Source organism: Electrona antarctica (assembly GCF_951216825.1).
Source record: "Electrona antarctica genome assembly, chromosome: 3".
NCBI classification, from domain to species: Eukaryota; Metazoa; Chordata; class Actinopteri; order Myctophiformes; family Myctophidae; genus Electrona; species Electrona antarctica.
In genome coordinates, this window is record NC_136808.1 from 20,003,266 (window position 1) to 20,029,163 (window position 25,898).

The 25,898-nt window shown below is 43.2% G+C and overlaps 3 protein-coding genes across 9 annotated transcripts in view; 2 read left to right on the forward strand and 1 right to left on the reverse strand.

Moving 5' to 3' along the window:
* Positions 1 to 5,264, reverse strand: part of celf1 (cugbp, Elav-like family member 1) — a 32,878-nt gene extending 27,614 nt beyond the window's left edge. For 3 of the 7 annotated variants that reach the window (XM_079497978.1, XM_079497975.1, XM_079497976.1), the window contains exons 1-3: positions 5,038 to 5,264; positions 3,578 to 3,627; positions 1,555 to 1,691 (exon numbers count right to left, since the gene is read on the reverse strand). In XM_079497978.1, the coding sequence (XP_079354104.1) occupies positions 1,555 to 1,661 (107 nt within the window). In that variant the 5' untranslated portion in view covers positions 1,662 to 1,691; positions 3,578 to 3,627; positions 5,038 to 5,264. Of the gene's footprint in view, positions 1 to 1,554; positions 1,692 to 3,577; positions 3,628 to 4,584; positions 4,784 to 5,037 lie in introns of those variants that run through there. The other 4 variants (XM_079497977.1, XM_079497981.1, XM_079497979.1 and 1 more) reach the window with 4 other exon arrangements.
* A 4,735-nt stretch (positions 5,265 to 9,999) lies between these two features.
* On the forward strand, positions 10,000 to 14,609 carry ptpmt1 (protein tyrosine phosphatase mitochondrial 1). Its single transcript, XM_079497983.1, has 5 exons — positions 10,000 to 10,300; positions 10,852 to 11,009; positions 11,871 to 11,951; positions 12,575 to 12,766; positions 13,670 to 14,609. Exons 2-5 carry the CDS (start codon positions 10,860 to 10,862, stop codon positions 13,799 to 13,801), a joined length of 555 nt encoding a protein of 184 aa, XP_079354109.1. The 5' UTR covers positions 10,000 to 10,300; positions 10,852 to 10,859; the 3' UTR covers positions 13,802 to 14,609.
* Positions 14,610 to 15,188: 579 nt separating this feature from the next.
* ndufs3 (NADH:ubiquinone oxidoreductase core subunit S3) lies at positions 15,189 to 25,338 on the forward strand. The gene is made up of 7 exons (XM_079496591.1): positions 15,189 to 15,347; positions 20,369 to 20,458; positions 21,017 to 21,114; positions 21,501 to 21,650; positions 21,902 to 22,027; positions 23,702 to 23,821; positions 24,898 to 25,338. The coding sequence occupies exons 1-7, from the start codon at positions 15,293 to 15,295 to the stop codon at positions 25,066 to 25,068; spliced, it is 810 nt and encodes a 269-aa protein (XP_079352717.1). The 5' UTR covers positions 15,189 to 15,292; the 3' UTR covers positions 25,069 to 25,338.
* The last annotated feature ends 560 nt before the right edge of the window (positions 25,339 to 25,898 follow it).

Genomic DNA, 25,898 nt, shown 5'->3' on the forward strand with positions numbered 1-25,898 from the left:
TGACAGACAGACAGACAGACAGGCAGACACACTGACAGACAGACAGACAGACAGACAGACAGACAGACAGACAGACAGACAGACAGACAGACAGACAGGCAGGCAGGCAGGCAGGCAGGCAGGCAGGCAAGCAGAGACAGACAGACAGACAGACAGACAGACAGACAGACAGACAGACAGACAGACAGACAGACAGACAGACAGACAGACAGACAGACAGACAGGCAGGCAGGCAGGCAGGCAGGCAGGCAGGCAGGCAGGCAAGCAGAGACAGACAGACAGACAGACAGACAGACAGACAGACAGACAGACAGACAGACAGACAGACAGACAGACAGACAGACAGACAGACAGACAGAATGAATTCCGGTACCCAAGTCTACTGTCTTAGAGGACGTCTACACCCATTTTCAACATATCTTCATATAATTATCCTCACTAATGCTCATTATAATATCATTATATTTTATCTTCATATAATGCTCATTATATATTATCTTCATATAATTGGTCTTCACTAATAGTCATTATAAAATGTTACCATCATCGATGGGAGATCTGAAGCTAATAGAAACAGCAGGCTTTCTATTCCTGGAAAGTTAGCATGTTATAATGGAAGCCATTGTTCTCACGTTTCCCTCCCATTCACAAGTTATTACACAAGTTAATTGATGCTTTGACATGTCTTGAGTGTACGGGGTTTGATAAGGTCAGATCAACATATGAAATGTTAGAACAGGTCAGCTCCAGATCTAAGGGTGGACATTCTCTTGAGTGTACAGGGTTTGATGAGGGCCGGGCCTTAATTTTCGGGCCTGTTGAGAACTCTAGTTTTCGCCGGTTGCACTAATAACTTTGGGGCAGGCCCGTCTAGAGTTTAAATGGACAGGTATCAGTCAAAAGGGAGACATCGAAGAGGAAGGATGGACAGATGGAATGTCAGAGCAGGTTCTGACATATATCCATATGTCAGAGATCTAAGGGTTTGAGGTCAGATGTAGAGTTGCTGGCCAATACTGATGACATCAGGGATATTCCCATGTATGGGGATATTGAGTGACGGCATCCCATACATGGGGAAATTGAGTGACTGACGGGAAATGTATGATTTTATAGTACGGTAAATCATAGTAAATGTGACCTGCAGGTCGGATACAGTGGGCACCCCTCACTTAACACAAGTGTGATTTGGTTAGGGGCGCTAGCACCTCAAATGCATGGCTTTCCGAAATTACGTCATAGGCCGGCCAAGTCTACGGACTTGTTTGTCGAGAGCCTACTTGTAAATTTCCCGTCCCAGCCAAATCTATGGACTTTATTGTTTGTTTAGGGTACATTATGATGCCATTTGTGCCAGCTAAGTCTATGGACTTAGTTTAGGGTAATGGAAACATAAGACGGCATCTGGCTGATATAAATACTGCCCTCGCTGTGCTCCTCACTTCACACGTGTGATTTTTTGTTTCACATGATCTAGGTTGAAAATGGGTGAAGTCGTTCTTTAAGACCATGCACAAGCCAACAGGTGTGGGGGGCGGGCGGGTGGGTTCTTACCCCCCCAGTGCCACATCCAGCTCGGGGAGGGGGAGCTCGGACTGGGGCTGCCCGGGGTGCTCCGAAGGGGAGGAGAGGTACAGGGTTTCTGGGTCCAGAATATCCATCCAGGGCTGTGCTACGCTGCTACGCTAATACTGGAACACAACACAGACAGTCACAAGACAAAGACACACACACACACACACACAGGACAGAACACACATATGAACATATAACAAGACGAGACATAATTGAACATAAAAACATTCAATAGACATACAGAGATACGGAAGTATTGACTCCGTTACAGCGATGGGACTATGATCATTATTAGCGTTTATTGTGATAACATTTTAAAATCAGACCTGTCTGAAGTGAGTGGTGCAACAGCACCTCCAAGTCTGTGAACTCTAGTATGCTGATGACAGCATGCTGATTGCTCACTCCCCTGAGTCCCTACAGCATGCCCTCAATGTGCTGCCACCTACAGAGCTGTCGGTCTTCAGGTCAACATCAAGAAGACACAAATAGTCCACCAACCAAGCTCTACACACACACCCACACCTGTTTTCTACATTGACACACCCCTCTGGAAAGAAACGGTACCACACTTCCAAGTACCTCGGCAGCATATTCACTAACAGTTGTGTTAATTCAGACACCCAAGCCCGCATCAACATTGCCTCCGACGCGTTTGGTCACCTAAGGTCAGGGTCTTCACCAACAACAACCTGAAGGCATCACCCAAGGCAGCAGTGTACCAGGCAGTAAGTGTGCCCACACTACTGTATGGCTCTGAAGCCTGGACACCCTACAGATGGAAACGATCCCTGGAGGCCTTTCACATCCGCTGTCTGAAGGATCCTGGGCATCACATGGGAGCACCACATGACCTATAATGAGATCTACAAACGCACCAACTCTTGACTTCCAGCATAGAGATGATTCTGGCACGTGCACAACTCTGCTGGCTAAGTCATGTGATCACCCACAGTCCGTCTACCTCGACAGGTCCTCTCCTCTACGGCCAACTCCAATCCGGCCAGAGGTCTGCAGGAGGGCAACAAAAGCGCTACAAAGACCACATGAAGGGACTGCTAAAGAACTGCCAACATACCACCCTCCAGGTGTCGCCCACATGGAGAAGACATCCCTGAGACGAGACACGAAGAGAAGCACAGGCAGCGGCATGAGTGCGCTGCAAGGACTGTCCAACCAGGTTCAACACACACCTGCTGCCCCACGTGTGGAAAAGTGTGTGGATCAGCAATCGGTCATCACCAGCCACATGGGGTGGCATGAGCGCACCAAGCGCTGAAAACCCCCCTTTCCCCCAGGAGATGAAATCATTTATGGACAATGGTGGACTGACATAAGCAAATAAGTAAGTGTGTGCTATGATTGATCTGTGTGTGATCTATCAGGACTATGATTGTTTTATCAGACAGTTATCTATGTGTGATCTATCAGGACTATGATTGATTTATCATCATAGGGCGCTAAGGTCTTCAGAGGCACTTGCCTGACAGGCAAGTACAGGCAATACAATTTCCCAAAGGTTGCCCACTTGCCCGAAAAGTAACTTTTCCATTATAAAATGACACGTAAAATTTGAGCTTGTAGAAAAAAAAGAAAAAAAAGAGTGGCGACAATTACTTTGAAAAACCAGAATGAGTGAAACTGCTAGTTGAGTGCTAATGAGTAAAACGGTAGCATTGTTCTTCATAAATAGCCAATAATATTTAATGAAGACAGAATGCACTTGCCCGCCGGGCAACCTGGAAGAAAACTCCACTTGTCCGGACGTTGTATTTACTAGGTCACTACTAGGTTATTAACCCTAATCAACGGGTAGTCGGGCAACCATTAACCGTAAACCCCAACAGTGTGTGTGTGTGTGTGTCTTTCCAGTCTTTCCAGTCATCTGCACACTCACCAAAAGTCAACAAATTGAGACGTGCCATGGTCATCATCAACTGTGATGGACGGAAGCAAGGAAGGAAGGAAGGTGTGTGTGTGTGTGTGTGCACGCACATCTTACCCTGTGTTCTACTTGTATGAATAGAATCCACTCTACTGTCTTCTTTCTTCCTGTTTAGAAATACACAAAATATGAAGATAAATCTAAATATGTGGATAAATCAACTTACACAATAAACATAGTTAGTAGACTAACATAGTATACTGTATACATGACAGACACGCCCCCTTCCCATACAAACGTTCAAACTCCATTTTAACCATGTTAGATACATACACCCGTCCTTGGTTCTGTTTAGGTTGACCATCTGAGTGGTCCCTCTTTAGTCTCCATCTAAATTCTAAACCAATGAGGTGGATTGAGGATCAGCTGAGTTGCACTCGTGGAGAACATAATTATGTCAACACCAGGCCGCATATACAGTAACATTCTATTTTATTAGACACACACAGAGAACAGAAATATATACAGTATACACAGCAGATATATCACATCCCTCCCTGCTTCATCTCTCTCTCCGATAAGAGCTAAGGTGTCCCTGTAGTTGGGGAAAGTTGGCCAAATTTGTGACCAATCTGAAAAGTAAAAGCTACCAGCTTTCTTCGCAAATGTGTTCATAACTACTGCTTCATCTCTCTCTAAGATAAGGGGTCCCTGCTTCATCTGTCAGATGTAAGCCTCTCTATAGGTTGAGTTTGAACTTTTAAAAGCAGTTTTGTAGCATCAGACAGACAGGCAGCCTGGCTAAATGTGGACTAACTATAGTGGCATTTAAACCTAACCTCACCAGAGCTAACTGTAATGCTAATCCCTAGCTTCTCCTGGCATTTAAACCTAAGATTACTAACCTTTAACCAGAGCTAGCTGTAATGCTAACCACTAGCTTCCCTTCCCCTGGCATTTAAACCTAATATTACTAACCTTAGGACACCTTTAACCAGAGCTATCTGTAATGCTAACCACGAGCTTCCCCTGGCATTTAAACCTAATATTACTAACTTTTTACCAGAGCTAGCTGTAGTGCTAACCACTAGCTTCCCCTGGCATTTAAACCTAATATTACTAACCTTTAACCAGAGCTAGCTACAATGCTAACCACTAGCTCTTCCACGGCGCAGCTAAACTCATCATGACGCATGTATTTCATGTTTTTACTGCTAGTAGAAACATGGAGGGTATAGTTTAGCCCCGTGCAGAACCACAACCCAGACACAGAGCACCAATGTTTGGGTGTTTATAGAAGCAAGCACCGCTGGACTCAAAACATACAGCTGTTGGACGGCTAATGAGCTACAGCTGCTCTGCTAGCCAGCCAGCCAAGGTAACCGTTGTCAACAACTGTCTGTCGTTTGCAAACCTGACTGACAGTTAGCCTAATAGCCAGCTAGCTAAGATAGCCAAACAGAAGTTAAACCAGCGTAGCTTTCTAAGCTGGCTAACTGTTGTTTGGCTAGCTTTAGCTTAGGTGCTAGGTGTGATGTTGATGTTATATAAAGTTGTGGTTTTATAACTTCACTTACCAGAGCCAGTCCTTTATAATCCCACAGGGTGCCACGCACAGTGCACGGCGGTGTGTGTGGTATAGGTAGGCTTGTGTTTGTTATTGTGACTAGTGTTGTTGTGTGGTGTTGCTAGATAGGGTAGCAGCTGCCTATATCATTATTGTTATTATTTTATCATTATTGTCAGCAGAGGGAACTGTAGCTTCAGTCCTGTATGTTGGCTGTAAAATGGCAGTCTGCAGAGCACCCTGGCTGCACAGACACACACCAAGGATACGAGACTGACGCCATCAGAATGCTTCATCGATACCTGGATACGACGCTAACGTCATCAAAAAGCGTGTGTGTGTGTGTGTGTGTGTGCGTGCGTGCGTGCGTGCGTGCGCGCCCACGGAACTTCAACCAAGCTGTAAAGCAGGGGTTCTCAACCTGGGGGTCGCCTCGGGGCTCGGGGGGGTCCCGAAATGATTTAAAAAATATATACCGGTATATATTTTTTTGCAACTGGATGGCTGGGAAATGGAAATGTAGAGTTTACATAGCCTACCGGTAGTTGTACATGTACATGTACATGTACATGTACATGTACATGTACATGCACATAATGCATGCATAAACTTTCCTTAAGGTGTCAGTATTTATTTATGATGTATATTTTATTCAATTTGTATTGGTGGTGGGGAGGGGGCGGGGCGGGAGTCGCGAGACACGGCCAAAGCATTTTCGGGGGTCCCCAGCCAAAAACGTTGAGAACCCCTGCTGTAAAGGACCTGAGAAACAAGGCAAGAAGGGCCTTCTATGCCATCAAAAGAAACATCAAAATATACATGCCCAATTAAAACCTGGCTTAAAATACTGGACTCTGTGATATAACCAATTTCCCTATATGTTTGTGAGAGCTGGGGAACAATAGCAAGACCTCTGAAAAACACCAAACCGAGAGGTCCGAGACCCTAGCCTGGCGCAGCCTATAGGTCCCAGGCTTACTCATCTGCGAAGAGAAAGGGCACAGCCAGCCTTCATCTGCCTTTGCAATACATATCGCAACCCGAGGCTACCGAGACCCTACACACAGAATTGAGAATTCTGCAAATCCATTCTCCGAATCCAGCGGAATACACACATGCAGGGCAGGTGTGCAGGTTGGTGCCTTGCATGGTTTCCTCCGCCATCAGTGTATGAAAGGGTGAATGTAGCCTGATGCACAATCTATGTAAAGCCGCAAGCACCTTGGATAAAGGCGCTATACATGCACAATTTACCACTTTTTGCTTTGACAATGTTTTCTCATGCCAATAAAGCCCTTTAATTGAATTGCATTGTGTGTGGGGTGTGTATACTGTATACTGTCACTGTGTGCGCGCAACTTAATTTGTGGAGCACATTTCAACTTTGACTTGTATGGAAAAGTGTCTTCATTATGAAGACACTTTGGAGCCTGACTTTATATACATGATTCTAGGTCATCTGGAACAAAAGTTCATTTTTGGCTATGGCGCCGGGCGCCATTTTGAATTTGGTCCTCTAGCAAAAAATGCTGGGATTTTTGAGAATCTTTTATAATTGATTGATTGATTGAAATATTTATTAACAGTTTGCAGAATTACAGTACATTTCAAGCACAAACTCAATACAAAGGCTGTTAACTGTGAGTGGACGACCCAATTAAGCATTACACTTGTTTACAAGAGGGTCCACCATGTTCAATTCATCAAAACATTTAGAGACGTACAAATAGACACTTCTAGACAAAGAACAGAACAGGAATTCATCATAATGGAGGTAAAAAGGGAAAAGAAACATATACAGTGAGGGAAAAAGGGGGTGGGGGGATTCAGATTTTACGGGGGCCAGTTTTGAATTGCAGCCATCCGTAGGTGCCCTTTGAGAGCGGTTTTGAAGGGTACCGAGACGACTCGCCCCTTTTCCAACTCGCCCTCGCGAAAAGTGAAGACGGCTCGCCACAGAATTTCGAAAAGTGAAGACGGCTCGCCACAGAATTTCGAAAAGTGATGACGGCTCGCCCCGAGCCGTGGAGAGCCCGCCCCCATAGTGTGGACAGCTCGCCCCACAGCGTGGATATCTCGCCCCAACGCACGGATATCTCGCCCCGTGTTTATTTCATGTTTATTTTACCTTATTTATCATATTAGAACATTGTTTGTCAAAGGAGAACATTTAGAACCAGTTAGAACCCGTTCGTTTGTTGTTGGTCAAATTAAAATTATGCATGGAGCACATTTCAACTTTGACTTGTATGGAAAAGTGTCTTCATTATGAAGACACTTTGGAGCCTGACTTTATATACATGATTCTAGGTCATCTGGAACAAAAGTTCATTTTTGGCTATGGCGCCGGGCGCCATTTTGAATTTGGTCCTCTAGCAAAAAATGCTGGGATTTTTGAGAATCTTTTATAATTGATTGATTGATTGAAATATTTATTAACAGTTTGCAGAATTACAGTACATTTCAAGCACAAACTCAATACAAAGGCTGTTAACTGTGAGTGGACGACCCAATTAAGCATTACACTTGTTTACAAGAGGGTCCACCATGTTCAATTCATCAAAACATTTAGAGACGTACAAATAGACACTTCTAGACAAAGAACAGAACAGGAATTCATCATAATGGAGGTAAAAAGGGAAAAGAAACATATACAGTGAGGGAAAAAGGGGGTGGGGGGATTCAGATTTTACGGGGGCCAGTTTTGAATTGCAGCCATCCGTAGGTGCCCTTTGAGAGCGGTTTTGAAGGGTACCGAGACGACTCGCCCCTTTTCCAACTCGCCCTCGCGAGTTACTTTACTTTCAAAACTCAGAGTCAATAATAAGGCAAAGCAACATCATCACACATCATGTTGTATGTCAAGACTGAAGTAGTCGATCCCAGATAATCCCCCCAATCATCACAAACTACACAGGAATATGCAAGAGCGCAGCACAATCAAACAGCTGTCAGTGAGACATAACAGCTACATGTAAAAAATCTCTCTCTCTCTTTGTTGGGGCGACTTCTCCGGACTTTTGGGCGAATTCTCCGGACTTTTGGGGGCGAATTCTCCACGCGTTGGGGCGACCGCTCTTCCCGTTGGGGCGACCGCTCTTCCCGTTGAGGCGACCGATCTTCGCCACTTTGGGCGAGTTGGAAAAGGGGCGAGCCGTCTCGTATTCTTTTGAAGGAGTCAAGGGATTCGCATGTCTTAATGAATAAAGGGTCCATAGAGGTCAAATCAATCAGCAAAACGTCCTTGCCAGAGGATGGTCACAGAACCTTAGTTTGTGACTCTACTGTCCAAACTGCTCACTCACCAAAATCTGCACATGGCTTATCAATAATAACAAACTCTCACTACACCTGTTTTTTGCAACAATCTTTTCGGATCCAAACATTCCTTCAGTAAGGTCAAAGTAAATGATTTCAAGGTAATAGATGAGATAGTAATCTCCAGCAAAGAAGAGATGACATATTTGGGCTGTATTCTTGACAACAAACTGTCAGGTGAAAGCATGGCAACAAAGGTGATCAAAAAAGTAAATCAAAGAACAAGATTCCTGGGCAGAATTTCCTCTTTTGTCAACAACTGTGCTCTCAAGACTCTTGCAGGTGTTCTAATTCAGCCCTCCTTTGACTATATGCTTCTACCTCCTGGTTCGCCAGCATCACAATGTCACTGCAGGAGAGTCCTTGCATGTGGGCTATCCACCACCTAAAGGGAGAAATCAGAAATGTCATGTTAAAAGTGTGCAAAGTTCTAATTTGCAATTGTGGCAGAGTAATGGAAGTATATGCAGTTCTGGATGATGGTTTGGGGCGAACCATTTTGTTACACACAGTTGCCAAGCAGGTCGGATTGAAGGGTCAACCTGAAGAGTTGCGTATCAGAATCATGAGAGATCTTCAAGTTTTGCACAGGGTGGCTGTATCTTCCGAGGTATCTCCTGCCGCACAGCCAAACCAAGTCAATAATATTGAGGGAGCATTTATCGCCAAAGAGCTTGGATTGTGAGCATACACAGATTGTCAGCAGACTAATGGAGAGATATTAACATCTTCGAGGGTTTCCCTTGTTTAGTTTATTTGATCATCCTTCAGTTTCAAATACAATATTTAAAGACAATGAATGGAAGCTGTTACAAAACTCCCTTGCTGGATAACTATCAGGCCTGGCCTGTTAGAACTTATCCGAAAGAAAGGAAACTTCTGGATACGGTAGGCTATAGATTTCAATGTGAAATCTGGGGTGGCTGTAACGAAGTCTCTCACTTCCAGTCATGTTGTTGGATCTGAGTAGTGGCTCATTGGATATTTAGTCCCCATATGGGGATATCCGACTAGGACATGGGCGATATGACATATGACATGTCTAGCATGACAATCCCTATATTTGGCCCGAGCCGACCTAGTGCTGATATCAGATAGATGTCGTAGAACCATATATGGATAGATCTAACTGGCTTAGTCATCGTGACAAGCATAGTTGGAGAATATATAACAAGGGTCGGCTTCAGGGTGAAGCAGAAGTTGAAGCATCCTGGTTTAAGTTCTAACCGGGCACCACTGCGGCGGTTCGACCTACTGTAAGTAATCAGCAATAGAGCCTTGAGCTATTTTATAAGTTGTATTGTACTATTGTATTGTAGCCTATATATATTGTACTTTTGAATAAACAAACTAATTCAACACGTTGGGACACACCAATCTATTTTAACTATATATATTTTTTAACAATTTATGGTTATGTAGCTTTTAGGCGGTTTTATTTTTGTTTTGTTCTATGACATCCCGTAATCCCTAAAACAACGTGTAGAGGGCAGCAACGCGCCACCGATGCTTCTTTAGACTTTCGGAAAATAAAGAAGAGTCCAGATGCTGCCATCGTCCGAAGGGTTGTTAGCCGCTCTGTGATTGGCTAGTTTGGTTGTCATGGCAACCACATTTACTAATCAGCCAATTACAGGGCAACATCCCCCCGGGCTATGGGTTGAATGCTGGACCTTGGAAGCAAGCTGGAGAACCAAGAAGCAATGTAGAGAGACAGCACAGCATTTTGATGTATAGTGTTTAGTTAGTGAGTTAGTGAATTAGTGTGAGTGATTAAGTGAGTTAGTTAGTTAGCCGACGGACGGGAGGGCGCGGGGCGACCGCTAGTATATGTTATTTTATTTATTTAGTTGCAGATTCATGATAAAGTGTGATTTCAACTAATTAGTGGTTCTGAAACTTCATGTCAAGGACCTCCATCTGAAAACAGACCCCTAAGGACCCCCATATACAAGGTTTGTCTAGTTTTAAAAATAATGATTTAAACATCAGGCAGACTGCTGTTCTGCTGTTCTATGCCAGCCGTTTGTGTGTGTGTGTTCTGTTATTGATGTACAGATATTGTTTAGAGTCCAAACTTTAGACTGATGCTAGGTTCAGTGTCTGATATTAAATGACTAACCTACCTATACATAGTTTTAGGCTTCATATAGCCGCAATTTGCAACACTAGATTTATTTTTAAAATGTTGAATCTAGAGTTGCAACACCAGCCATTGACAGTCCATGCATCCATCTGTTCTACCCTACAACGTTGTGATGTAACCGATTTTGTAACCCATTTTTTCACCCAGTGACGTGTCAATTATCTAATGTAATCCTGGGCTCTACACTCCCTTTGCCAACCTGGGGAGAGTAACGGACTGACCTAATGCTTCCTTCAATGCATGTTTTTTTGTGAGGGTACTGGTTAGTACTACCCTAGGGGACACAGGGAGAACATGCAAACTCCACACAGAAGGGCCTTTTCTTCAACCCCGCTAATATTTATTCTATTTATTTTCTAGGTATAACAATGTTATCAGCAGCAGCAGCCAGGGTGTTGTTCTACCCTACCCTGGCCTACAACGTTGTGATGGAGAAGGTCTCGTCTAGACGATGGTTCAACAGGGTAGACGACACCGTGCTGCTAGGAGCTCTGCCCTTCAGATCCATGACTAAACAGGTGTGTGTGTGTGTGTGTGTGTGTGTGTGTGTGTGTGTGTGTGTGTGACTGACTGTGTGACTGTGACTAAACGGGTACTGATTAATGTAAACATTTTAGTGCATGGTCGGTATACTGTATAACTTCAGTCTATACACACACACACACACACAGTAGAGATGGCATGATTGATATCATTATCTTATTGACGAGGTCAGAGGTCAGATATGATGTTATCTCTATTATCTATTCTATGATGTGTTTCATTCAGCTATACACACATTATTGCACAACATACAGTACATGCATACCTTCACATCACATAAGTCAGTATGTAAGTAAGTAGGTCAAAGAGGGTTATTGTCGGTATTAGCCATCTATCCCTGTTATAATCAGTTTAATCACATCCATATATATGAAAGGTTTAGTTACTGTATTCACAAGGTATAGAAGGTATACTGTAAAGCCCAAACCGTCGCAACTCCTTAACAACCACACCGATGCAATACGTTATACAGTACGTGCTATGACAAACAAAACAAAAAGTAAGAACTTGTATGTCCCCTAGGGAAATTCCAGTGGTAAGCTATGTTGTTTTCACTGCATGAAGGAATAGCGGATTTGGCCAACCTCGAAATACCCGTAAATATGTTGTTTTGTTTGTTATACTTTTGAATCCGGGAGCTACCTCTGTGTCTCATTAGTTGTTGCTATACATGTAGCAACATATTTAAACAAAAATAATAATAATAAGTTGAATAAGAATTTGAAGATTTCCAGAAACCTTAGGTTAGCTAGAATTTGCCTCAGGTCTAAGTGTGTGTGTGTGTGTGTGTGTGCGTGTGTGTGTGTGTGTGTGCGTGCGCCTGCGTGCGTGCGCAGTTGGTGGAGCAGGAGCATGTCAGAGGTGTCGTCACCATGAATGAAGACTATGAGACCCATTATTTCTGCAACTCTGCCACGGTGAGTACATTATTTTATTTGATTAGACATATTGATATGAGCCAATCAGGTGCTCTGAGTCTTTGATTAGACAGATTGATATGAGCCAATCAAGTGCTCTGAGTCTTTGATTAGACAGATTGATATGAGCCAATCAGGTGCTCTGAGTCTTTGATTAGACAGATTGATATGAGCCAATCAGGTGCTCTGAGTCTTTCATTAGACAGACTAGACTTGTACGTGCCTGCCTGTGTCTGAAGAGGGCAAACTGACTGACTGTGAAAAGTGGACTGGTTAAGTAATCAACTCTGAGTCTTTCATTAGACAGATTGATATGAGCCAATCAGAGTAATCTAGAGTAACCAGAGTAATCTAGTAAGAGAGTGGCGACACTAGCGTTGACTCCCATTGTAACAATGGAATGCGGAAGTGCTCATTCTATCTCAATGGGATAGTTCCAATGTTTGGAACTATACATTGGCTATATTCAGAGTGCTCTGAGTCTTTGATTAGACAGATTGATATGAGCCAATCAGGTGCTATGAGGCTTTTATTAGGCCTGGGATACACCTATATGGGTCTTTTGCAAAACGCACATTTCTGGTTAGGGTATGTTAGATTTAATGCTCTGTGTGTCTCTACAGGAGTGGCAGTCTGCCGGGGTGGAGCAGCTGGTTCTGAGCACCGTGGACCTGACGGGGGTCCCCAGTCTGGTGGACCTCCACAGAGGGGTGGAGTTTACCCTCCGCCTCAGAGAGGAGGGGTCCAGTGTCTATGTCCACTGTAAGGCTGGACGCTCCCGTAGCGCCACCATGGTGGCTGCTTACCTTATAAAGGTTAGTCATACCTATACACATGGGTCCATTTGGTTTCATTGATACACTCCCAGAGTTACAGACCTGTAAGGGTCCATTGGTACACTCCCAGAGTTACAGACCCGTAAGGGTCCATTACTCATTTGTTTCCATGTATACACACTCAGAGTTACAGACCTGTAAGGGTCCATTTGGTTCGATCTGTAGTACACTCTCAGAGTTAAAGACCTGTAAGGGTCCATTTGGTTCCATGTGTACACTCTCAGAGTTACAGACCTGTAAGGGTCCATTTGGAACCCCCTCTTTGACAACCACTGTCCTCTTTTTAAATTAAACTCTTGGTATACTATCGAGTCGACCCATACGTAAGCTATGGGTATCGGGAAGTCAGAACAAGTATTGGTACATCTCTACTTTATTTTATACTGAGCTGTGAACTGTCCTCTCCTCTCCACAGGGTAACCAGAATGTTCGCCTTAAAACATGCTTGCCCTCATTTCTCCACGCCGACTGCACCGTTCTTGTATTCTTGTATTTGTTTTACTGAGGTTAAGGTTAGAAATAAGTTTAGGGTAAGTAAGGCATAGTTTTACTGAGGTTACGTTTAGGAATAAGGTTAGGTTTAGTTTAGGCATAGTTTACAGAGGTTAAGTTTAGGAATAAGGTTCGGTTCAACAGTTTAGGCATAGTTTACGTTCAGGAATACTAGGCAGAGACCGTTCTACCGTTCCGCCAGCTCTACGGCCGAGGCGACTGTTGAGGCGTTCTGGTATTCCTCCACAGAGACGTATACAATTGTATGTTATACTAATGTGTGAACTGTGAACCTCTCCTCTCCACATGTGTACACACATCTGTACTGTATGTGAACTGTCGTCTCCTCTGCACAGCTCCACAGATGTAAACTCTTCTCTCCTCTCTCAGCTGCACAGAGTCAGTCCAGAAGAAGCGTGCTCCAGGCTGTTCTCCATCAGACCTCACGTCCTGATCCGCTCTGCTCAGATGGACATGCTAAGGACGTTCCACCAGGATGTGTGTGGAGCACAGAGTCACTGATCTATGAGGACATACCACCAAAAAGTTATTTCTGAAGGAAGAGACGCTGCTGACGTCATGGATACGCCATGACGCTTTTATGGGCGCTTCCATGGGTGGCAAACCGAAAATGATGTCTGTGGCCTTACCTTCTTTTTTAATATACCTTGCATACCACAAGGATGTCTGCGGAGCACAGAGTCACTGATCTGTCCAAATTATTGTTCAGAACTCACAACTTATACGTTTACAAGATGGTGAAAATGGCCAATCTTTTTTTATGACATACCTCTGCCATCACAGTGAAACAAAACAAACCTTCTGGAAGGTGTTGATTGAACCTTTCTAGTATAATAGAGATGACCTGTACTGTTATTATTATACTAATATTACAGTCAGACTCCAGACTGTTAATATTATTATTGACATTGTGGGTGATTGTTATCAATACAATGCATTGTGATGAGATGACGGGGTGATTGTTGTTATCAATAGTGTGTGTGTGTGTGTGTGTGTGTGTGTGTGTGTGTGTGTGTGTGTGGTACCTCATTCTACAGACAGTGAGATGATTACTATATGTATGGGCCTATGAGATGAAAAGGGGGGAAAAAACTGAATAAATTAAATTGTTGTACCAACGTGTCTTAGAGTAATAGACATCACTCTGTCTCCATCATCACTGTCCTTAAAGTAGTATTTCACCCAACAAGTACTTATTTGCTATCAATTACACACCCCACGAAGTGAGACAAATATCAAGTTTAGTATTGAGGGTTTATGTTGACAGTAAATCCACAAAAGTCAAAATGACATTTTATTGTGTTCCAAATGTGGAAATAAAAATATTGGAAACAAACAATCTGTGGAAGTCAGAACAGCGCCCTCATGTGTTCACACTGTAATGATCTAATACCTTCACAAAGTCCACCATTACATAATATAAACAGCATTAAGACACAACCCCACGCCCCATACAAGTGTAATTAAAAAAAATAATAGCCTACATCTTAAAAGCAAAAGGTGAGGGGGGGGGGGGGGGGAATTATATAAATAACAGTCACATGATCACAGATGATCGCCCACCCAATAGGTCTAAATCTTGGGCCACGCCCACAAATGCCCTGTGTCACAAAATATTTTCAGATGGGGGTCTGACCTAACCTGACTCCGCCAGATGGGGCAGCAGAGAGTACACCCAGTGTACTCTCTGCTGCCCCATCTGGCGGAGTCAGGTTAGGTCTGACCAACATCCATTCCAAAATACATTATCATTGTAGGGGACTAGGGTCCAAATACATAGAAGTCCAAATACAATTTGTGGCGGGGTCCTTGAGAACTACACATGATGTAACTATTCAAAAAGGAGCTACCCGTTTGCTTCGATTCAGAGTCATTCAGACGGTTCAGACCAGTAAAGGTATGACTCCTCCACACCAGTAGGCGGCGTGGTGTTCCAACGTGTACAATCAGGGAGTAGAAGAAGAAAACAAGCATCGCGTCAGAGGTGCAAACATGGCGGCGTCTTTGGCCCGTTTGTTCAGAGGAGGATTCTCCAGGGGTCTCAACTGTACGTTTATTATGATATTTTATATTATGATGTGTGTGTGTAATCTGTGTGTTTAGTGCGTAAACAACAGTGTACAGTAGCCATTCAAAAACAACAGGCACAGACTGTGCTAATGTTGTCTGCTTGACCTTCGAGCTAAAGCTATTGCTAATGTTAGCCTGCTCCAGCACTGACAGAAACTGATCCCTGTTATAATGTGTTTCCCTGTATGATTAAATAATAGGCTACTGATGTAGGTCTGGATGTTGCTTCCCTCACTTCCCTGTTAGAATGTGTTCCCCTGTTTGTATGATTAAATACTGCTGCCTGTAGGTCTGATGGATGTTGTTTACTTAGAATGTAGGATTAGATACTTCTCTGTAGCTCTACAGGTTGGTTCCCTGTTAGAATGTGTTCCCCTTCCAATATAATGTATGGTTTATAGGTCTGATAAATGTTGTTTCCCTGTTAGAATGTGTTAAATACTGCTCTCTGCTCTTCATCTCTGTGGAGTGTGAGAGATGAAGCAGGGACCCCCTAAGCTGAGAGAGAGATGCTTCATCAATGCGTTGTGAGCTTGTAGATCTGCAATTTTTGGCTAATGTTAACCCGAGAATAGGAATGCTAGGCTTCAAGTGATTATAGCCCTGAAACAACTGTCAACTCAAAATGATGTCAGACAGTCTCATGCAGCAACTTCAGCCTGTTTTTTGGGACCCACTACATTTACAGAGCAAAACGTAAATAAATGTTCATATTTCAAATATAAAGCGATCACCCAAGTGCCACGGATGTTAGAATTTTGCTGGTCGAATGCACGGCACCCGTGGTGCAGTCCGCGTTGTTTAATAAAAGGCATTTTTATCTGAGCGCCCGGCTATTTTTCTCAAATGGGGTACGTTCAGAAAACTCAGTTGCACACCAGGAGCGTATTAGTTTGTATTGGCAGTGCGGTCAGTGTGCCTATATCGAACACACCCAGTGTATCAGAGTGCAACACACCTCCCAACCGATATAGTGCGGCGGTTAAGCTCATATATGGAAGGTATTGTGCATTTTATGACTAAAGCATGAAACTTTCAGAATATCATCTACACACCCCAAGGTTTGATTTCAGACGTGGAACCACTTTCTGACTGACTTCTGGTGACCTTGAGGGTTCATTGACCTCAGAATTGCATTTTTGCACGTTTTGCTCCATTATTTTCCACTATAATAATTATTTATGTTTGTTAAATGGAAGTTTTGTTCTAATGAATGACAACTTAAAGCCCAATAGTCTACAGAGATGGTGAATCATGTCAACTTTTATGATATAAATGTTATGACATTGTAATAACATTAAAAACATCTATAGAGAGCGGTTAAGCTCATATATGGAAGGTATTGTGCATTTTATGACTAAAGCATGACACTTTCTACAGTGCTAGCAAAATAAAATAAAGATGCAGCTCTTCATAGAGCTACAAAAAGGACTGTATGAAGAGGTATAAGGAGATGGTCAAAGCCAAGAAAGCTGCACAGGAGCTTGTGGCAGTGAAGAGTAAAAAATGACAAGAACCACAGAAGAGATAGTTGTCGTTATTTTAACATTAAGTTATGGAAGAAAAAAATACAGAAAGACTTGATTGATGAGTTATTTTGGTTTTTATATCCAATGAATATCGTTACAGTATATTCAAAGGTGCTATAGGGCATAGCAGTGGTGGCTATTTTATGGTTCCATCCATCCAGACTCCATTCATTTTTCACATATAGAGATTTCCAAACAATATATATATCAATCCAGGATCCAGGATCCTGGTAATTAATGACCATAAATGCTGTGAAAAACAAAGGCTATTGTATATTATATAATTCAATATTTAAAAATAAATCACAGAATCAAATGTTTTAACGTCATGATTCAGTACGGTCCTGGATCGCTTGATTCTATGGGCTTATTTTTTTTTTTTAATAAATATTCGTAGAAATCTCTATGGGGGAAAAAACAATGGGGTCTGGAACGATGGAACCCGAAAATGGCTGCCACTGCTATTGTATGCCCTATTCATCTCATGATTTTGGTTTTGGGGGCAGCATGGCGAGCTTTCAGGGTTCATACGTTTTGGGGGCAGTATAACTGTTGGATACTCTTAAGCCTTCTATACCAGGTGGCAGGAATTTAAGGAGATGTTGGGAGATAATATGGTACCATTTCTGTCATAACACTTGCTACCAGTGACATCGATGGAGAATCCAAGCTAATATAAACTGAAGACTATATTTTTGGAAAGTTAGCTATTATAGAAGTCATTGTTCTCACATTAATACAAAATCAAATTAAAACATTTAAATGTTCGAAATGAAAAACCTGCCTACCGACAATGTCACCGGTAGGCAAGTCTCTGAACTGTCCACAGCCCTACTCTGAGACACAGACTGAGTGGACAAAAAATGTACCATAATGAGCACTAGTGAGTTCACTTAGAACCACAACCTCACACTCAATGGTCTTTTTCCACTATCTTCATCATCTCTCTCCTCATTCCCTTCAGCCTCTACATCTTCTTTGTCTTCATCTTTGTGTATTAGACCTTATATTAACCATATTGGAAAATTCTGTTTTCTGCTTCAATTAGGTTATTGCTGCTCAAGGCCGTCAGACCTTTGAGGTCAGGGGTAGTTGGGATTAAGGGTCTTGCTTATGTATACCTCGACACATTGCCGGGGCCTGGAATTGAACCTGGGACCTTCTGTTTCCCAGGTGGCTCATTCAGCTATGGCCATCCTTCTTGTGAATGGGTTGTAGAAGTTCCAACAGGAACTGTATTGAGAGACTAGGCATGGTACTTTCTCACAGGGTAGGAGAGTAAGGAGACAGTATCACAAGCACAAGCATCTGATAACACTCGATGCCTGCTTTTATCACATGCAGACATGTTCATCAATGTTCCAATGCAGAGTGTGCATCATGCCGTGCTTTCAGATTCCAAGACGTCCGATCATCTACCTCATGAGCCACTGCTGCTCCGTCACTCCACTGGATTAGACATGTCATAAAATAGACCGAAAGACGAATTATTATATACTTTATGCAAATTATGCAAATGAGGAACAATTTCATAATGTAGTTATGGCAAGAGATTCATTTATGTAACATACTATAGATGTAGACTCTAAAACAACCTTGATATGTTGACTAAAAGCAATAACACTATAGCTAATTCCTAATTTGTTTTACATAATTTATGCCAATTATGCTAATGAAGAAAGGGTGTATGACTTCACCATAATAACAGATGCATTTCTGGATATCACAAACATAGACTTTGACTCTTAAGTCACCTTTCAAAGTTAAATGGATGCAAAATGATAGCCATTTCCAGTTAATTTGCTCATTAAGCAATTGATTTGCTCATTATGCTAATTACTCAAATTGTCCAACATATAACTTTTAGCAAACAATCATCATCTGCCAGCCTATAGATGACCTTTTAATTATAGAAGTTTAAAGCAAAAAACATTTCTGGGTTTAACATGGGCAGTTTACAGCATGGTTTGACAGCCCGAAATGTGTACAGCCTCTGACAATTTCCAGATGTAAATTCAGAAGTGTTTCCACGTCTAAAACCAAACTTCATGGTATATAGAAACACTGTAGAAAGTGCCATGCTTTAGTCATAACATGCACAATACCTTCCATATATGAGCTTAACCGCCGCACTCTCTCTCCTAGATGTTTTTAATGTTATAACAATGTCATAACATTTATATCATAAAAGTTGACATGATTCACCATTTATGTAGACTATTGGGGTTTAAGTTGTCATTCATTAGAACAAAACTTCCATTTAACAAACATAATAAATTATTATAGTGGAAAATAATGGAGCAAAACGTGCAAAAATGCAATTCTGAGGTCAATGACCCCTCAAGGTCACCAGAGGTCAGTCAGAAAGTGGTTCCACGTCTGAAATCAAACCTTGGGGTGTGTAGATGATATTCTGAAAGTTTCATGCTTTAGTCATAAAATGCACAATTGGTTTGGTTATCCGCCGCACTAATAGAGGCACGTAATTGAAAGCCTATGGCGGGAAAAAAACAGCTCGGATAAAAATGATTTTTATTAAACAACACGGAATGCACGGGCGCTAATCAAGGGGCCAGTGAGGCACTCCAACGTTGAAGCACTGGGCCCTAGTGGTAAGAGGAGGGACTACAGGCGGACCCATGGATTCATGACCGGGAAACCCTGTGTAGCTGGGCTTTAACATTGAGCGCTCGGTTGCACTTCCGCATTGGACCACCAAAATTTGGTGGTCCAATGCGGAAGTAGACGTTTTGAAACGGTCCTTCCGGGTGCTTCAAAACGCCACTGAGCAACTTCCACTGACATGAATAGCGGAGGGGGCGGAGCTTCGCGCCAGATCAGTCTCTATCCTTCTTTATACTCTATGGCGCTAATAGCCGATACAGGAAATTTCTAACATCCGTTTCCCAGGGGTGAGCACTTTTATATTTGAAATCTGAAGGTTTATGTACACGTTTGCTCGGTAAATGTAGCAATCCCAAAAAACAGACATGACGCTCGTGAAGTACGAGTGTCATGTGAACCATGGCTGCAAGTGGTTATAATATAAAAACAACAACAAACTAGAAATGCACTCTGTCGCATTGCACACAAGTAAGCCTACTTGTGCGCAAGCAGAGCGTGCCATGAGTTGCACTCACCACTGCTGGCACGACTGCTGCTCTGAGTCCTAAAGCTCTCTGCTGCTGTCTAGGTTTGAAATACAGCAGTGGTCAGTGGTCCCTCATTGCCGGGTGGAGTACACCAACATATACATACCCAGCCTATCGCTGTTCTTCGTCCCTGATTGGCCGAGCGACGCAACCGACATACATACATACATACTTGTTCCGTGATTGGCCGCACGACGCCACCGACATACGCAGCCGATTACAGTACTTGCACGCTCTTCTTGCGCAAGTACTCTGTAGTGACTCTGGACCTCCGTTGAAGACCCCTGCTCTAATATAAAGTGTTTTGTGTTTTTCAGTTGCAGGTGGCAGTGCGTCATGTCTCCACCATCCAGTAGGTGGCAGTGTGGTCAGGTTGCAGAGCAGCAGTGCTGAGCCTGAGACTAGACGTGAGTATGTTCTAGTGATAACGATTGTTGACAAATAAACCCTGACAGGATGATTAATAGATCTATAAACCCTGACAGGATGATTAATAGATCTATAAACCCTGACATGATGATTATTAGATATATAAACCCTGACAGGATGATTATTAGATCTACAAACCCTGACAGGATGACTAGATCCCGACGTGGAGTGATCTAATCATTGCTTATTACCGGGCTAGTTTTTTTGTTTTATATTGAATTAAGTTTGATCGTTCTCTTCTCCAGCATTTGAATAGCTCTCGGTTGCTAGCTGATCCATAAAAAGGCTCCCCCCCCCCCCAGCCCGGTCATTACATCCAATGACCAATATCATCCTCCTCCCAGGGGTCCCCACCTGGCTTACCTCCCCGAACACGAGCCAATTGTGCTCGCATAGACGCCCGACAAAGCCGCATGCACCACGGTGGATTCGAACCCAAACCTCTGTGCTTGGAGACAGGCATTCAACCATTGTGCCACCTGAGCGCCTCTCATCCTCAGTGTGTTAATATTAACCCTTGTCTTCTTTTCTTGCAGCTACTGTGAGGCCAAAGGATGCTGTCATGCACAGCCAGCTGGCTGCGTTCGGGGAGTATGTGGCCGAAATGATGCCCAAATATGTGCAGCAGGTCCAGGTTAGTGCACTGTGTGTGATGAAAAGTAATTCTGTCAGAACCTTACCCTAAAACACCCTGGACAACGATCCACACGACCTAGACTCTTCTCTCTTCCCTAAAACACCCTGGACAACACTCCACGTGTCCTAGACTCTTCTCCCTTCCCTAAAACACCCTGGACAATGCTCCACACATCCTAGACTCTTCTCCCTTCCCTAAAACACCTTGGACAACGCTCTACAAGTCCTAGACTCTTCTCCCTTCCCTAAAACACCCTGGACAACACTCCATGCAGTGTATGTTGTTTACCTGCTATCCTATAGTGTCTATTGTCACTATGTACACTGTCTCTCTGTGTCTGCATTCTACTTATGTGAATATTTTTGTGTGTGTGCGCGCGTCAGGTGACCTGCTTCAATGAGCTGGAGGTGATGATCCACCCGGACGGGGTCATCCCCATGTTGACCTTTCTGAAGGACCACAGCAACGCTCAGTTCAGGAACATGATCGACCTGACCGCCGTGGACATCCCGTCTCGCCAGAACCGCTTCGAGGTGCTTCATGTCTGATATAACAGTGGTTCTAGAACTGTTTAATATGAAAGACCGCATTACTCGCTGGTTTTGCTTCAGTGCCGCTGGTCCCCCCCCCCCCCCCCCCCCCAACACCGACCAATTATTGGCAGTGGCAGAAGAGCTCCAAATCATATTTATAGGACGCACAGATACATTTCCGAAAATAGGTGAAGTTGTGACTATGTCATGTCATGTTTATAACTCTACTGTATGTCATGTGATGTTTCCAGATCGTCTACAACTTCCTGTCTCTACGTTATAACTCTCGTATTCGCGTGAAGACGTACACTGACGAGTTGACCCCCATGGACTCTGCTGTTCCTGTCCACATGGCGGCCAACTGGTACGAGAGAGAGGTGAGGGGACTGCTTATATTATGTAACCATTCCACACACAGTGCTTATATTATGTAACCATTCCACACACAGTGCTTATATTATGTAACCATTCCACACACTGCTTATAGTATGTAACCATTCCACACACACTGCTTATATTATGTAACCATTCCACACACACTGCTTATATTATGTAACCATTCCACACACAGTGCTTATAGTATGTAACCATTCCACACACAGTGCTTATAGTATGTAACCATTCCACACACAGTGCTTATAGTATGTAACCGTTCCAAACACAGTGCTTATACATGTAGTATGTAACCGCTTCAGACGCAGGGCTTAATCTCCTGCACTCTGGTACCTCTAGATAGAAGGCCTACCGTCACCTCAAAATTTAGACTATTTACTATTAATTCAGCTTTCACATTTCCCCCTCAATATCCCTTCCTGCAATGGAAAAGGGACCGTGGATGAAATTAAACTGAGTTAGGTTTGTAAATCTTCACAAAAAACAAAACAAACAAACACTATTATCCGATGTTAGAAAAATTGCGGGTGGTCTGATCGAGTCCTACGCTAGGTGTGGAGAGCTCCTGCTCCACCTCCACCTCATGTCAAAACAGTTGTCAATGTTTACAACTTGACTTGATGAGAAGACATGTGGACATATACTTATGGAACCAGAGCGGGAGGAAAAAACATTGAATTGACGAGTGGTCAGGCAAGCGTGTGTTCTCTCTGCAGTAAATAAGTAACAGCTTACACAGATGCACATCTCTCTCTAGTAGTCTGGGTGTTTTAACCGAGCTGGCAGTGCAGAGCCTGGGACGCATACAATTTTGGGGGTTTCTGATCCGGTCTGGAGCGGATGGTAACTTACGTCATGTTGTAGTCTGGTTTGTCGTCATCAGGCCAGAACCCCCAAACCGGAATCAGAACTTCCCCAAATAATTCCCAGTAATCAAGGGCATGATCATTTTAGGGCCTACCCAATAAAAGCCTTGATGCTATTATGGGACGAATACCAGGCTTTCCTCCGAGGTGGAAGGTCTGGTGACTCAAAGTTAGGCAGTGCATGTCTGTGTTCTGTGGCTATGTTCCTGAAAGTCCATGGATTCATGTGTGAAATTAAGCAATATTACATGAGAGGGGGTGGTTTAACGTCATTAATGCATGCCTGCGATGCGGCAGGAACCCGCCCACAGGGCGAGTTCCGAAAGCAAGAAGTGTAATATTGCAATTATACAACAGTTACCCTTAAAACTAAGATACTCTCTTTTTTTTTGAATGACGGATGTAGCCACTACAACCACAAATGTCCCAAGAAACTAGCTAGCCTAGCCACCGAGTCTGCTGCGCTCTGGGAGAACAGAGCAGCTGAATTCTTTGTTTTGATTACACGTTCCATGATGCTGGTTTGAAGCACGGCTAGAAGGCTGTTTCTATGAATGCTTCCTCGAAACGACCTGTTGAATAATGAAACTTGGTCATGCTGTCCAGTGTCAGCAGCTGGCCCTCTGGTAAATCCTGGTTAGGGTTGGACAGGTGGCAGGTTTAGGATATTAAACTGATAGGCTATTTTCAGCTAAAATGTTGATCCCCTCACAAGTATAGTAATACAAACGTGTGTGTGTGTGTGTGTGTGTGTGTGTGTGTGTGTGTGTGTGTGTGTGTGTGTGTGTGCAGGTCTGGGACATGTATGGCGTGTTCTTCTCCAACCACCCTGACCTGCGTCGCCTCCTGACCGACTATGGGTTCGAAGGTCATCCATTCAGGAAGGACTTCCCCCTGTCTGGATACGTAGAGGTGAGCTGTCAACAAACTATTGAATCTATGAATTGGCCTGTCACAATTATTACATAATTGTCTAATTGCAATTATTTGAGATAATCAATTATTCTTTTGCATAATTGTCAAAACAATGTACAAGCTTACAACGCGTCACAAAGTGACACATTGTAAGCTTGTACCCCAGGGTTAGTGTACCCTAGCGTTAGTGTCCTTGAGCAAGACGCTGAACCCCTGTGACCCCCTTTCCACCGGTTGGTTCCCAATGGGAACTGGTTAAGTTCTTTTTGGTTCTTAGTCCATGAGCCAGAGCTCCAAAATTGGTGGGAAAAACTAGCCCTATATTAAATTATTTATAGGATCAATAAAAGTAGATTATTGCATGATAACCCTTCCACAGTAGTAGCTTTTTCATATTTCGATTATTTTGCATATTTCCTACATAATGCCTCATTTCCATATTTAAAATTGCAAAATTTGTAATACAATAAATCATTGTCTTCGTGTAAGTACTCAATTGGGGAAGTTTCATGGTGATAACAATCTAATATAGGTATGGTTTTGCCCACTCAATTCATAATTAACGTTCCAATTTTGGAGCTCTAGCTCATGGACTAAGAACCACAAAGAACTGAACCGGTGGGGGGGGGGGGGGGGGATAAATAGCGCTATATAAATTCACCATTTATCATTCTTAGTCTAGTCTTATTCCACTAAATATCAAAATCTTTGTCTTTTAGTCTTAGTGTTTCAGTCAACAAAATGAACACTACTCACAGACAGATGTAACATTAGCGAGCGAGGAGATCATGCTCACAGACAACCAGACCAGTTACCAACAGCTGCCTCCACAAAAACTCCAGTCTGTAAATGGTGTATCCAAAGGGCTTTACATCGGGAGCAATTAGTGGTCTTGCTCAAGGACACTTTGACACTAACTCTGGTTAGGTGTGGGGTTTCACACTGGGGTTTAACACGGTTACTGAACAAACACTATAGCAATGACACAATATAGAGATATTTAACACTTATGGGAAATCACTTTTTCTATTTTAGGACAGAAAGACGCTGTAACATTCTCTGGTCTTTTCCAGGTTCGGTATGATGATGAGTTGAAGCGCGTCGTGGCCGAGCCCGTGGAGCTGTCTCAGGAGTTCCGGAAGTTTGACCTCTCGACCCCCTGGGAGGTTTTCCCCGCCTACCGTGACCCCAAGGCTGACGCCCCCAAACTAGAGGCCGGTGACCAGACCCCTGAGAAAAAGTAGACCCCTAGGAAGGTCCCTTGGGACCCCTTACAGGGTCTGTAGCTCTGAGAGTGTGCAAATGGAACCAAATGGACCATTACAGGGTCTGTAGCTTAGCTGTAGTGTACAAATGGATTGAGTCCATTTGGTTCCATGTGTACACTCTCAGGGTTATGAGTGGGTCCTTGAATATAAAAACTCACCCAGCTGTTGTACCATACAATAATTAAGATGTTATAATCTGATATATTATTTTATGTAAATAAAGAAAACTGATATAATAATTCTTGACCTTCTGTGTGTGTGTGCGTGTGTGTCTCTGGAGGGTCTCTGGTATAGAATAGATGTAATCATCTTCTTATGAGGGTCTCTGGTATAGAATAGATGTAATCATCTTCTCTCATGGGGGTCCCTGGCGCATGTTTTCAAATCGGGGTACTAATAACTTGTTATTTGCTATAACGGCCAGCAGGAGGCAGCGTTGCTCCAATGTGTTTCTCAATTCCATGGTTTCATCACTCATGTGTCCCAGCCTGTGAGTCAATTTACTGTATACACACACCTAGCATCAGTCTAAACAATATACTGTCTAAATAATAATCTGTACATTGAAACTATAGGATAGCAGGTGATCAATGCACCTGTGGTCCTAGTTTACTGAGGCACTACAATCTATGTATTCCATGTACTTGGCTCCCACCAGACCACCACTGCTGTGCTGATGTCAGTAAAGACCTTATAAATAATATTTTGCATTTTTATAGTGCTTTTTCTAAGAACTAAAATTGCTTTACAATGGTCCATTCATTCATACATTGGGGGGTGAAGCGGCAAACAGTTGATGACAGTGT